The 13375-nt window shown below is 47.1% G+C and overlaps 1 protein-coding gene across 1 annotated transcript in view; it reads left to right on the forward strand.

Annotated features, from left to right (window-relative positions):
* The first annotated feature begins 11441 nt into the window (after positions 1-11441).
* Positions 11442-13375, forward strand: part of LOXHD1 (lipoxygenase homology PLAT domains 1) — a 148919-nt gene continuing 146985 nt past the window's right edge. The window contains exon 1 of the mRNA XM_035100922.2: positions 11442-11757. Coding sequence (XP_034956813.2) covers positions 11442-11757 — 316 coding nt within the window. The remainder of the gene's footprint in view (positions 11758-13375) is intronic.

Consider the following 13375-nt stretch of genomic DNA (forward strand, 5'->3'; position numbering starts at 1 on the left):
GAGCTCGGCTTCAGCGAGACGCCGCTCTGAGCGCAAGCTGGCCTCAATTTCCTTCTGCCCCGGAGACAAGGTTAGGATGACAGGAGAGCGGATAGAAACCATAGCCCCCCAAGGTGGCCTGAGCCTCCCTCCCTGTCACCCTGTGTTTGTTTGATCCGTGTGGCAAAGCCTGCTCCAATTTGCCACGATGCCTCCCAGTGCATAGTGCAGACGGAGAAACAGACACTGTGGCATGATGAACAGACAGAGACAGGGAACAGAGAGAGTCAAGGTTGCCTTGGGTGCCGCAGGGGATGTGACAGGAAGATGACAGCCCCATGGATGAGGAATGCATCACATTGTAATAAGGGCAATAATAAGGGCTTCCCATGGGGATATCTGCTCTGGACCAGATGAACCTTTGGTCAGATCCAGCACAGTTCTTCTTATGTTCCTAAAAACAGAGGCGTAGGAAGGTCAGGTGGTACCCAGTGCAGAAAATTTCTTGTCACCCCCCCAACATTGATTTCATTATTATTTTGCCTGCAAAATTGGTTTTACGTTATTTCATATTTTCTTACAAAGGAATGTGGATTCTGAGCCTCTGATAACAAGTAGGCAACTATGGACAGATACTTTAATCTACAGGGTGGATTGTGTTTTGGCTTGTGTTATTTTATTTATATTTATTGTTTGTTTATTTAATAAAATTTATTTTAAAAAAACCCTGCAGAGTGGTTTACCAAAACAAAAAACAAAAAAACACACACCACAGCAGTAAAATCAAGAAAAATTAACAATCCCACTTTAAAACATACAAAAGCTAAAATATTAAGATTAAAATTTCTTCAAATTCCTAAGCATCTAGGTATGCTTGCCTAAAGAAGAATGCTTTTAGCAGGTGCCCGAAAAGAGTCTGGCAAAGGCACGTGCTTTGTTGAAATTTCAGCCTTCACGACATAGGGAAATGGCCAAATAAACAGCTATTTTCATGGAGGAGGATCAAGATATTAACTGATATGCATGAAATTTCACATGTAGCTATATAATCGCTAGTGTAGTAAGATAAGACCTTTGGAGCAGGCTTTTTTTTAAAAAAAGTTTTTTATGAACCGGTCTAGTAGGGCAGTATTTGTTCCTTGATAATTTGTCACCCCCCTCCATGATGGCACCTGCGGCAAACTGACCCTGTCCCCCTTTCCTACGCCCCTGCCTATAAAGTCATGACCCATCCCAGATAAATAAGGCACATATCTCATTGTCAACTCTTTATTGGCACAAAAATCACTTAAAGCAGCTTTCATGACGTTCCAGATATGTACACACAAGCACTTCTAGCCTCTAGGCAGCTGTCCACAGGTCTGGGCCCTATGGAGCAGGTGGAGCAACAGTGGGGCCCCTTCCCTCCCCCAGCTTAAATACCCCCCTCTGATGGATTGCGGGCCAGCAGCCTGAGACTTCTTCTGCATGGAAGTCATCACTGATCTTATCTTACCTTATCTTTTTTTTTTTTAAAAAAAATGGTTTTACAAAGTCAATCACACAATTAAGATTCTTAAAAATATTAAAATAAAACAAGATTTTCCCGATTTCCCCACAGAGAAATAGGACCCTTCCCCCCAAAGAGCACATTTACAACAATGAGGTCTGTGTGCAGTCCATGAGATTCTTTTGTGAAGAAATTATGCCACATGGTCTCAAGGTGTCCAGAGATAATTTTTTTGCATTTCCAGAGTGGCGGGTGTCAGTAATATATATAATGGAATCGCCTGGGTTGTTTACAGCTTATCTTAGCGGATCGCATTTCCCCGGAAGAGCCTTGACATTCATGCTTGACTTCCCCGACTCTCTTGGTAAGAAATGAAAGATGTTTCAGCTTGCTGGCAATGCCTTCCTTTGGACCCCATTGTCATCTCAGCACCAGGCTCTGAAGCAATTGAATTAGTCAATTCCTGTTGTCTTCAGAAGAGGAAGACTCAGAGCCAGGGGAGTGGTGGTGGGAGAACATAATGGTTGGATGCTGAAGAAACATCTGCTTGAGTGAGTGAGAGGAACCAGAGGCAGAAGAGCAGTTTTGTTCCTGCATCGCTAGGAGGACTGGACTAGGTCCAGGGCTTTTCTTCAGGCGGAACTCACCGGAACTCAGTTCTGGCACCTCTCAGGTGGGTGCCATTGCCATTACAAGAGTACAAAGGATGCACTGAGCCTCTTGGGCTTGCCGATTGGAAGGTCGGCGGTTCGAATCCGCATGACGGGGTGAGCTCCCATTGCTCTGTCCCACCTTTTGCCAACCTAGCAGTTCAAAAGCACACCAGTGCAAGTAGATAAATAAGTACCATTGCGGCAGGAAGGGAAATGGTGTTTCCATGTGCTCTGGTTTCCGTCACGGTGTTCTGTTGTGCCAGAAGCGGTTTAGTCCTGCTGGCCACATGACCTGGAAAGCTGTCTGTGGACAAACGGCGGCTCCCTCAGCCTGAAAGCGAGATGAGCGCCGCAACCCCATAGTCGCCTTTGACTGGACTTAACCATCCAGGAGTCCTTTACCAACAAGGGAGGTGTTCATGGTGAATTCCGGCATTTCTTTTTCTTGAAAAATAACACTAAGTCTCATGGCCCAAGTGAGACCAACGGTGTGATGCCGAGTTGTGTGTTGGACTGGACCAGGGTGATCTCTATTCAGATCCCTGCCTAGCTTATTGGACGATCAAGCCCAAGGCATTTTGCTGCCTGAGGCAAAGGACAAAATAGCATCTCTCTGCACCGCCTTCCATTCCACATATGGAAGGTAACTGGACTGGGGATTTAATTTTACTTCAGCGTTGTCAACAGGGCAGCACTGTGGGCAGAAGGCTGTGTGTGAGCAAGCTCTCTGTCTCACACACAGCTCTAGCTCTCTGTCTCACACAATTGCTCCCTGAGGCAGCTGACTCCCTCCACCTAACGGTAGAGCCGCCCCTGGGATGAACTCAATGCCGGATGCAATCTCTCAGCGTACCGTCACAGGCTAACATTGTTGCTCTGTACGTTGCTTGGAACAACTTGGAGAAAGGGAGAGATACCTTACCACCAACCACACACAAAAAAGATAACGAATCTTTGAAGCGCTACAGGGTGTTTTGCTATTTCACCCTATTGCATATTCTCTAGGAGGGCTGATGAGGAGGAAAGGAAGTAGCTTGAACTGGGAGGAGTGGACGGGGAAAAGGCAAGACAATTCCTCAGTTCCATTTAGGATGCCATCAGCAGGTGGTTGTTCTGCCTTCTGAATTTGAGGCTGGGCTGAGGCACAGTTAATGTGAAAGGGAAGAAGTGTTAAAACATTGCCCTCTTCTGGACACAACTGGACACCTGATATTTAGGAACGGCAAGCTCACCATAGGCACATAGGAAGCTCCCGTATTAACTGAGTCGGACCATCTAGGTCAGGGCGGCCTAACTTTTCATACCAAGTGGGCTGCAAGAGTACTTTGACACGGAACCCATGGGCTGCACACTGTCTTGTCGCACTGCAGAAGGGAGCATGTCCAAAATTTGACACACACACACACACACACTCACACACACACACACACACCGCCCTCGTATTGCCTTCCCAAAGCCAGCTAAGCAAGGCACTAGGCTTTGAGGAGGACGTGTTAGGGCTCTGACAGGGTCCTAGAGTTCTCCCACCTTCTTTCCAAAGCTGGGAATGCACTAACTGGGCTTGGGGAAGGAGGTGGGAGGACTCTAGGACCCTATCAGAGCCCTCACGCCTCCTCCTCAAAGCCCAGTGCCCTATGTATGAAGGTTAAAGTGTATATTCACAACCCCACCTTCTTTTGCCTCTGGCCCTGCTCAGCACTATCGTGTGGCCCCCAGAAGGCTGCTTGGAAGGGAATGTGCCCCCAGGCTGAAATATGTTATCTAGCCGAGCCTTAGAACTACAGGCCTGTGCTTCCTCCATTATACTTACAGCTCCTGTTCCCCTGTTCTCCCTGATTTCCCACTTCCTTTTAGTGTTGAAATGCATGAATTTTATTTTATTTATTTATTTAAGCTCAGAGGAGAAGGGGTTGGGGTTTTGTGGTGCACTCAGCTGGAGGGGTTTGCAAAGCAGGGGGACATCTCATTGTTTTGCAGAGCTCTTTGGGGGATGGGGGAAATTCAGTTTAGTTTGCATTGCTCCTCCTACCCAATTTGGATTTCTGAAACAATATGCAGAGTGATTCTTTGAAATTTGCACTTTTCCATATTTTTCAGCGCAGTTCTCTAGCAGGGCCGGTTCGTCGTAGACCCCTGGTGGCGCAGGGCACCATGGTGCCGGCCCACCAGGAGGGCGCGCGAGCTGCGCCCGCCCGCTGGCCGGCCGCCCGCCGGTCCGCTGCGCAGCTGTGCGCGGTGCCCACCTGCCCACCACGCTGGGAAACGGGGCGGGAGGGCGCCGGAGAGATTGCGCTGTGCCTGCCCGCCGTGCAGCAGCGCCGCGCCCACCCGCCCACCGCGCTGGGAAACGGGGCGGAAGGGCGCCGGAGAGATCTGGCGCACCATGGCGACAGGGGCGCTTAAGACGGCGCTGTTCTCTAGTTCAGTAAATATGCATATACTGAGGTAAAGTGTGCATTAAAAGGCATGGTGTAAATTACGTACCAAAAAGACATTATTTAAAGGGATATTGCTTTGGAAAAATGTGCACATTACGAGAACTTTGCACTACAATGTTAACGAATATTCATGAGGACCTATTATTATTATTATTATTATTATTATTATTATTATTATTATTTTACAAACTGATGTAGAAAAGTGGGAAACTGAATTTGAGACTGGAACAATGAGAAACTGAAATTGACAGATCCGGTCATCCGTAGGGAAACTGAAATTGACAGATCCGGTCATCCGTAGGTGCAAGCGAGAGAGCTTTGAAATCTCCCTCTGGCTGGCTTGGAAAACAGCTGGACCCCACAGCTGTCTTCAAAGCTTCATGGCTCCATGTGAGTTGCAGAAAGGAAGGGGAGAAGCAGCCCCCTTTCATTGAAACTCAGATTGCTTTGCAAAACAGCTCCAGCGCATGTCCCTTTCCCCAGGTCTAGTGCACAGGACACTAGGGGGGCAGGGTGTGTGTGCACTGGGTGGCCTCTTACTGCGGTACATGCAGCATGCCCGAGCTACGCGTCTCTCCTGGGAGTGGCACAGAAGCTGGGATAATTGCTGGTGCATCAAGACCCAGAGCATCTCATATTAGGAGCTTATATTGCAGCTGGAGACTCTACTGGGCATCCCCAACCTTTGGCCCTCCAGATGTTTTGGACTACAATTCCCATTATCCCTGACCACTGGTCCTGTTAGCTAGGGATCATGGGAGTTGTAGGCCAAAACATCTGGAGGGCCACAGGTTGGGGATGCCTGCTCTACTCCTTCCTGGCTCTCATTCAGGTCCTAAACAATACAGATGCTTCCATGTACTTTCCTCTCCTCCTTGAGTAGCCTCATGTGCAGCTTGACAGTCACTGAAATTTTTGCTTGACTTCCATCTCCTCTGCTCCTGTAGCCAGGAACCCAGGCAGATGAATTAGGGGCCCCCAGAACTGGCTTAGGGATGTCCAGACCTGATGACCTCCTCAGGGTCCTTAGCAGTGTGGAGATCTGGTGGAGGTGGTACGTCCTGCTCCTATAGATCCTCCTCTGTGGATACTTCAGGTCTGAGGTCCTGGCAGGGCTGATCCCCGACAGATAATTTAGTGGTTTGCAAAGTTGCAGTCCAAGGAAGTGGAGGAGAGTTTTGCCCTTCCTGCAACTCCTTTTCCTCAGATGTCACCTCAAATTACGCACAGAGACACCGTTATTTATTTGTTGTGTTTGTCCATATGCATCTACAGTATTCACCCCAAAAGGTGCACTCCTCCATGGTCTCCCAAGGCAGCTGGATGTCAACAACAATGCATGTATATCCTACCTGGAGCTCAAAGAGCTCAAGATGGCAAATGATGTTCACACCCTCCCATTCTGTTTTATTTATCACAACAAGCCTGTGAGGTAGGTTAGGTTGAGAGACAGTGACTGGTCCCCATTTTCACCCAGTGAACTTCATGGCCAAGTGGGGATTTGATTCTATGATTCTATGAATGTTCAGATATAACTTTTCAAGAATCTTTTTTTCTTTCCAGCAGGGGGCACTCTGTCCTTAGACTTGAGGTTGGCAAACTAACAAGAGGATTCCCATCAAGAGAGAGAGAGAGACCTCCCTTTTCCTTCCTTTTCTTCACTGATTTCAGGCAACACACTGTGTTGTGTGATGATAAACCATCATGACTGAATCTGAGCAAACCAACTGAAGGCCAATTCACACGTCTTACCTCCCTTCTTATAACAGGCACACAGGGCTTGTTTGTTTAAACAATATATAATGCTGCTTTATATACCTGCCTGCCTTCCATCTTAGAATCATAGAATCATAGAATCATAGAGTTGGAAGAGACCACAAGGGCCATCCAGTCCAACCCCCTGCCAAGCAGGAAACACCATCAAAGCATTCCTGACAGATGGCTGTCAAGCCTCCGCTTAAAGACCTTCAAAGAAGGAGACTCCACCACACTCATTGGCAGCAAATTCCACTGCCGAACAGCTCTTGCTGTCAGGAAGTTCTTCCTAATGTTTAGGTGGAATCTTCTTTCTTGTAGCTTGAATCCATTGCTCCATGTCCGCTTCTCTGGAGCAGCAGAAAACAACATTTCACCCTCTTCTATATGACATCCTTTTATGTACTTGAACATGGCTATCATATCACCCCTTAAACTTCTCTTCTCCAGGCTAAACATACCCAGCTCCCTAAGCCGTTCCTCATAAGGCATTGTTTCCAGGCCTTTGACCTTTTTGGTTGCCCTCCTCTGGACACGTTCCAGCTTGCCAGTATCCTTCTTGAACTGTGGTGCCCAGAACTGGACACAGTACTCCAGGTGAGGTCTGACCAGAGCGGAATACAGTGGTACTATTACTTCCCTTGATCTAGATGCTATACTCCTATTGATGCAGCCCAGAATCGCATTGGCTTTTTTAGCTGCTGCATCACACTGTTGACACATGTCAAGTTTGTGGTCTACCAAGACTCCTAGATCCTTTTCAAGCCAGGTGTCACTCATCTCGTCTCTCATGCAGCCGTTGACCAGATCCAGACCTATTTAGCTTTGGTAAAGGTGATGCCCTCATGTGAGTCTGGGACATACATGGTCTGGAGCTCACACAAGTGATTTATTCAAGTGAATAAAGTGTAACATTGAAGGAGATCATGCATAGGGACATTAAAAGTGTTAGGAACCACTAAGTGAAAACCACTCTATTGCTGCAATGCTGTAGTCCATAGGAAGCTGCCTTGAGTCATTAGCTCAGGATGCCCAAAACTGAATGGCAGCATCTCTCCAGGGTTCCAGGCAAGAGCTTCAGATGACGACTGCAGGGTCTAGGTCAGTTCATATGGGCAGAGGAGGTCATTTAGGTATTGTGACCCTGAGCCAGTCAAGGCCTTATAGGTCAAAACCAAAACTTGGAATTGGACCCAGAAACTAATTGGCAGTTTCTGCAATGAAAATAGGGATGTCCTGTTTCATCACCACCATCATTTTATTATTTATACCCCGCTTATCTGACTGGGTTGCCCAGCCACTCTGGGCGACTTCCAACGTATATAAAAACAGACTAAAACATTAAACATTTTTTTAAAAAATTTCCCTGTACAGGGCTGCCTTCAGATGTCTTCTAAAGGTTGTATAGTTATTTCCTTGGCTTGAGGGTCGCCTAACTCCATACCCTCCAACATTTGTCTGATAAAAATAGGGGTGTCATAAAGAAAAGTGGGACATTCTGGGATCAAATCAGAAACCAGGACGGCTTCTGTAAATCTGGGACTGTCCCTGGAAAATAGGGGCACTCGGAGTGTCTGATATATTCCATGCGTAGAGCAGGCTCCATGCTGTAAAATTTACTATGGTGTGAAGAAAGCCACATTATTTTGAGGGCAGGACCCAGCACACAGTGCCCCACACAGAGGATCAAATGTCAACTAGGGTTATGATTCTGCTATTTTGTCATTTTGTGTGATGCCTGGGACCTCAGAACATGGCTTGAGAGCTTCCTATGGAAAACCAATGACAATAGGAGCCGCGATTTTAAGTTGACGGTCTTGCCGCTAACTTGGTTGCTCTTGCCTGATCATTCTTTATGCATCAGTGACCTTCTGTTCTGCTATTCAAAGAAAGAACGAAAGAATAAAAGGCATCACAGTGTTCTTCGGTGTATTACTTTAAATTTAATTACAGCAGGTATGTCGGCAGGGACAATGGCTTTGATGGAGAACTCTGATCTTTGATTTAATTGTCCAAGGTGGGAAAACTCAAACGCTTGATCGTGGACACTGGCTTTTCACCTGCACATTTGCTCACTGTTATTCTCGCCAGATCGCAAGTGAAAAGAAGACTTTAAAAAGGTGTTGAAATTCAGAGCAATTTACTGCTGATAATAGAATCTAGATGTGCTATGGGTAAATAATCTTGCTGATCTTTTTTTTTTTTTTGAAATAGAACTGTTTTTCCATGACAGAGACCTTTGAAAGGAGTCTTTGACGGGAGGCATAAAAAACAGGGGCATAGTGTGGGGTTTGTGTGTTTAAGGCGGTTGTAGCACAATTTCGAAGGGGTGCGAACCAGGTGCCCCTACACAAGGCGTTGGCTTCTGGAGGAAACCTGTGTCACCCTGGAGCAGGCATCCCCAAACTGCGGCCCTCCAGATGTTTTGGCCTACAACTCCCATGATCCCTAGCTAACAAGGCCAGTGGTCAGGGAAGATGGGAACTGTAGTCCAAAAATCTGGAGGGCCGAAGGTTGGGGATTGCTGCCCCGGAGCATCCTGGCAGGTCCTGTTCCAAGCTCCCCATCCTTACCTGCCTGCCACCAGGGGTCTCTGGGCCCCAGAACCTGGCCTGGCCTTGCTGCCGTGTCCCTGGCCTCTTGGCTGAATGGCCTCCCATCCAGCGCTTGCTAACTCCTTGCTTGGCGTGCTCCCCAGACGGTGAGCAGGTGTGGATGAAGGGAGGTGAGCAAGGGGTGACCCCCAACATGCACTGGCCTGCCGCTCATCTTCACAGGCGCCGGGGGGGGGGGATTCACCCACCAAGGGCCACGTCGACTGGCTGGGCTTCCCCCTGTGCTGACAGGCAAGAAGTACAGTGCAGCCCTGCTTGGCCACAGTGGAGGGGGTTCACTCTGGCAGTACCAATGGGGAGGGCTCCGCCTCCATGCCCTGCCCCGCAGTGCGTGTGCCCGTCCGCCCCAAGAGCTGGCAACCCATGCTACACCACTGATCATAAAACAATCCAGCATGAGAATCCCCTTCCCCTATGGGTCCCAAATCCCTACATATATATATATAAACAAAAGCATTTTCTGTAGAAAGCTAGACTAATGTCCTTTACAATGTGCATGTTTTCTATGTGCGGGGATATTTTGGGGAATAATTTAATTGTGCAATCTGTTCCTTCTCCTCCGCAATCCTCCTAGTGGTGCAGCAACGAAACTGCTAGCACATTTGCTAAAGCTAAGCAGGGTTCAGTATGGTTTCAAATTGGATGGGGAACCACAAGCTGGGATTCCTGCATTAAAGGGGGTTGGACTAGATGACCCTTGGGGTTCACTTCCAACCTTACAATTCTACAATTCTAAGTGATGTGGCCCAGGAACGGTTATAGCTGTGGTGTAGTGGAGGGGGAATGTAGAGGAGCACAGTAGGGCACAGAGATCAGGAATGATGATGCCATTTGCTGGAGCACCTGAGGAATTGATGGGTGCTCTTTGCTCTGGCAAGTGAATGAGGTGATAGCGAGGCTTTTGAGTTCGTTTGTCATCTGCCCTGGGAGTCACTTGAAAGAAGCACAATTTAGAAGTGCAATAAGTAATAAACACAGAGGGGAAAAAATAGCAGAGTTTAGATACTTCTTTCTTTCTTTTTGAAAATCATTTTTATTTGATTTTACAATGCAAAATCATAAAGGAAAATAATCAAATACATACCCATATGCAGAGATTTCTCCGATTCTCAGGACTCCCCCCCCCATCCCCTCCCTGGAGTCCCATTTAAAACGTTTAAGACTGCATCTTCTTCAAGCTCTGTAACTATTGTATCAATCCATATTTTCCATAGTAATTGTTACACTACAAGTGAAGTCAAAATCCTGCCAAAGTTCCCATCTGCTTACAGTGGTCTCTTAAGCAACGTATAAATTTCTCCCATCCTTTTGTAAAGTTTTTGTCCTCTTGATTCCTGAGCTTTCCAGTCAGCTTTGCCATTTTGGCATAGTCCATCGGCCATTCTTCTCTGGTTGGAAGAACTTTGTCTTCTTTCCATCTCTGGGCATCCCAGAGACAGAGTTCAGATACTTCTTAGCCTTTCTTTGGCCAGGCTCCTACTTCATACTAGCAGTTTAAGTGCGAACACCTCTTTGATTTGATTTAACATGCGCATTCGCTTTTCCCAACGACAAAATATTGATCTTGAGGCGGCTTAATGATGGCACTACTGAGAGATTTCGGGGACCAAACCTTGGAGCTCACGCAGGCAAAGTATTTGCTCTCTCCCCTGGTCTATGGCACTTCCCCTGTCGACTTAGGGAGTTTCTCTGCGACAAAGTTTGAGATCCCCAGCTGTAAAGCAATCCTGAGACCCATGAATAATGGAGAGGGAACTGCAAACCAGCCAGATAAAGTAGCTGGATCTCTCTCTCTCTCTCTTTTCATCTGTCCGTCTGTCTTGGGGTCAGCTGACCGAAGGAGCACCAGGTGATCTCCCCCCCCATGCCAAACGTAGCCAAGTCTTCTGAAGCTCAAAGTGGGGCTGTGAGGAGAGCGGCGTAAACTTGCCCCAATGCATAAATCTCACTCTGGGCTCAGGCCACGGGAGAATTTCATTATGCGCTCCCTCCCTGACCTACATTTGAAGGGATTCTGGCTTTCATTGGCTAGGTGTGACATGGTAGACTCATGGCAGGATTTGATCTCAGGAGAGGAAAGCTCTTCTTTAAAAAAAGATGCCGAAGACGGCCGAGGTAGGAGGAAGCAACTCTGATCAGGCCAATGAATAAGTAATGGAACCGAAAAGGAGAGAAGGAAACGAAAGATGTGAGCAGAAGAGGCCTTTGGGCCAAACAGGTGGAAGACAGGAGGGATAAAGTTAAAGGCAGTCAAAGAAGCAACCGTCTGATGGGATTATTGATTGCAAGCAGGGAAGGAAGTTCACAGCACAGGCATCGAGGGAGGTGCAGATACGAGGGAGCTTAGAGGAAACTAGCATCTTTCAAGAGGCAGAAGAGCAAAGAGGGACACAGAGGAGAGAATCAAGGGAAGAAGGGTTGAGGGAAGTCCAAAGAGCCTGAGAGGAAAGGCCGTTGCGGAGGGATGAGGAAAGAGAAGGGAAAGTGTAGGTGATAACTGGGGGGGGAGAGGATGAGTAGATCATCAGATGAGGAAGACGAGGGGGTGGAGGAAGATGAGGAGATGACAGAGGACGAGGACAACGAGAGGAGTGAGAAGAAGAAGAAGAAAAAGAAGAAGAAAGAATGGAGCGACAGCGAGGAAGACGACGACGATTACGGTGGGAAGAAGAAGAAGAAAAAGAAGAAAGGGAAGAAGTCCAAGGACAAAGACAAGAAGAAGAAGAAAAAGGATGATGAGAATTTTGCTGAGATGTATGAGCAAGAACTTCGGGATTATCACTCGGATTCTTGCCATGAAAATGAAGATGAGTACAACAAGAAAAAAGGTAAGCCGGGAGAGATGATGATGATGATGATGATGATGATAATAATAATAATAGTTATTTATTTATTTATTATTTATACCTTGCCCATCTGGCTGGGTTTCCCCAGCCACTCTGGGCAGCTCCCAACAGAATATTAAAAGCATGACAAAACATCAAATATTAAAAACTAAAAGTCTTCTAAAAGTCAGGTAGTTGTTTATTTCCTTGACATCTGATGGGAGGGCGTTCCACAGGGCGGGCACCACTACCAAGAAGGCCCTCTGCCTGGTTCCCTGCAACCTCATTTCTCAATGAGGGAACTTCCAGAAGGCCCTCAGAGCTAGACCTCTGAACGATGAACGATGGGGGTGGAGACGCTCCTTCAGGTATACTGGGCTGAGGCCATTTAGGGCTCAAAGGTCAGCACCAGGACTTTGAATTGTGCTCAGAAACGTACTGGGAGCCAGTGTAGGTCTTTCAGGACTGCGGTTATATGGTCTCGGCGTCAGGGATCCCTTTGCACTGATGCTCAAAGCTGTTTTAGTGATGTTTGATTTACATGACAAAGCGCCAGATCAGTGTGATGTGATGGGCTAAGTGATGGATGGAGACCTCAATGTATATCCTGCTTAGCCATGGAGCTTAATGAGTGACTCTCGAGCACCCAGGGGTGTTGTGAGGATGGAATGGAGCGTGGGGCTGGATTGGACCTTGCATGCTGCCCCGAGTTCATTGGGGAAATGGGGGACAAAACCAGAAGAGCTCGAAATGGTGCTTTACACGGGGGGGGGGGAATCCTTGCCCCAGGCAGCCTACAGTCAAAATTTTGACAGCTGGAGTGACAGCAAAGGAAAAACTGGGAAGGAGGGTGCAAGGGTAACGAGAGACGAACGTGAGGATCATTGAAGATGCGGACTGCATTTAATTATTTACTTACTTACTTATTTAAAATATTTATAAGCCACTTTTCTAGTTAAAAAAACCACCCAAGGCAGCATTTAGAAACCAAGAAAATCAATGATGAAAGAATAAAAAGCAGTAAAACACTAAATGATTCAGATCACCACACCCCCCTCCCTGCCATAAAAAAATAGAAGGAGAAGCAAATAATAAAGTTAAACCATAGCATTAAAGTTCAAAAATTCAGTTTGTACAACAGCCCTTTTGGGTAGGCCACTTGTTATCATCCACCTGAGATAATAACTTGTGAAAAGAACAAAGGCTGAGTCCAAGCAGCACCCTCTCTCATAGGACTGGCTGCATGCTTAGGACTGGGGTTATTATGGGGAAAACGAAATTGTGTGTCTGGTGACCAGCTCCCTCCCAGTGTGGCTCATACAAAATGTGGGGTCCTATAGTTCCTCTGCTCTGTTGGCAGTGGATTTCTGGCTGACGGGTCGGGATCCAAGGTGGGTTGCAACAGCAGAGCACCACCGTAAAAATGCATGATAAAATCATTAAGAAATTAAGAAAGTTCCTAAATGCATGAAAGCAAGCCCTGTGTCTGAAAAGGTTGAGGACAAGCACGCTGACCCCAGTTCTACCAAATATGCAACTATGCAAGTTTTGAATCACAAAGGGTCCCTCTACTACAGTGTTTCTCAACCTTTTTTGGGCCACGGCACACTTGTTCCGTGAA

This window comes from Zootoca vivipara, chromosome 11 (genome assembly GCF_963506605.1).
Source record: "Zootoca vivipara chromosome 11, rZooViv1.1, whole genome shotgun sequence".
NCBI classification, from domain to species: Eukaryota; Metazoa; Chordata; class Lepidosauria; order Squamata; family Lacertidae; genus Zootoca; species Zootoca vivipara.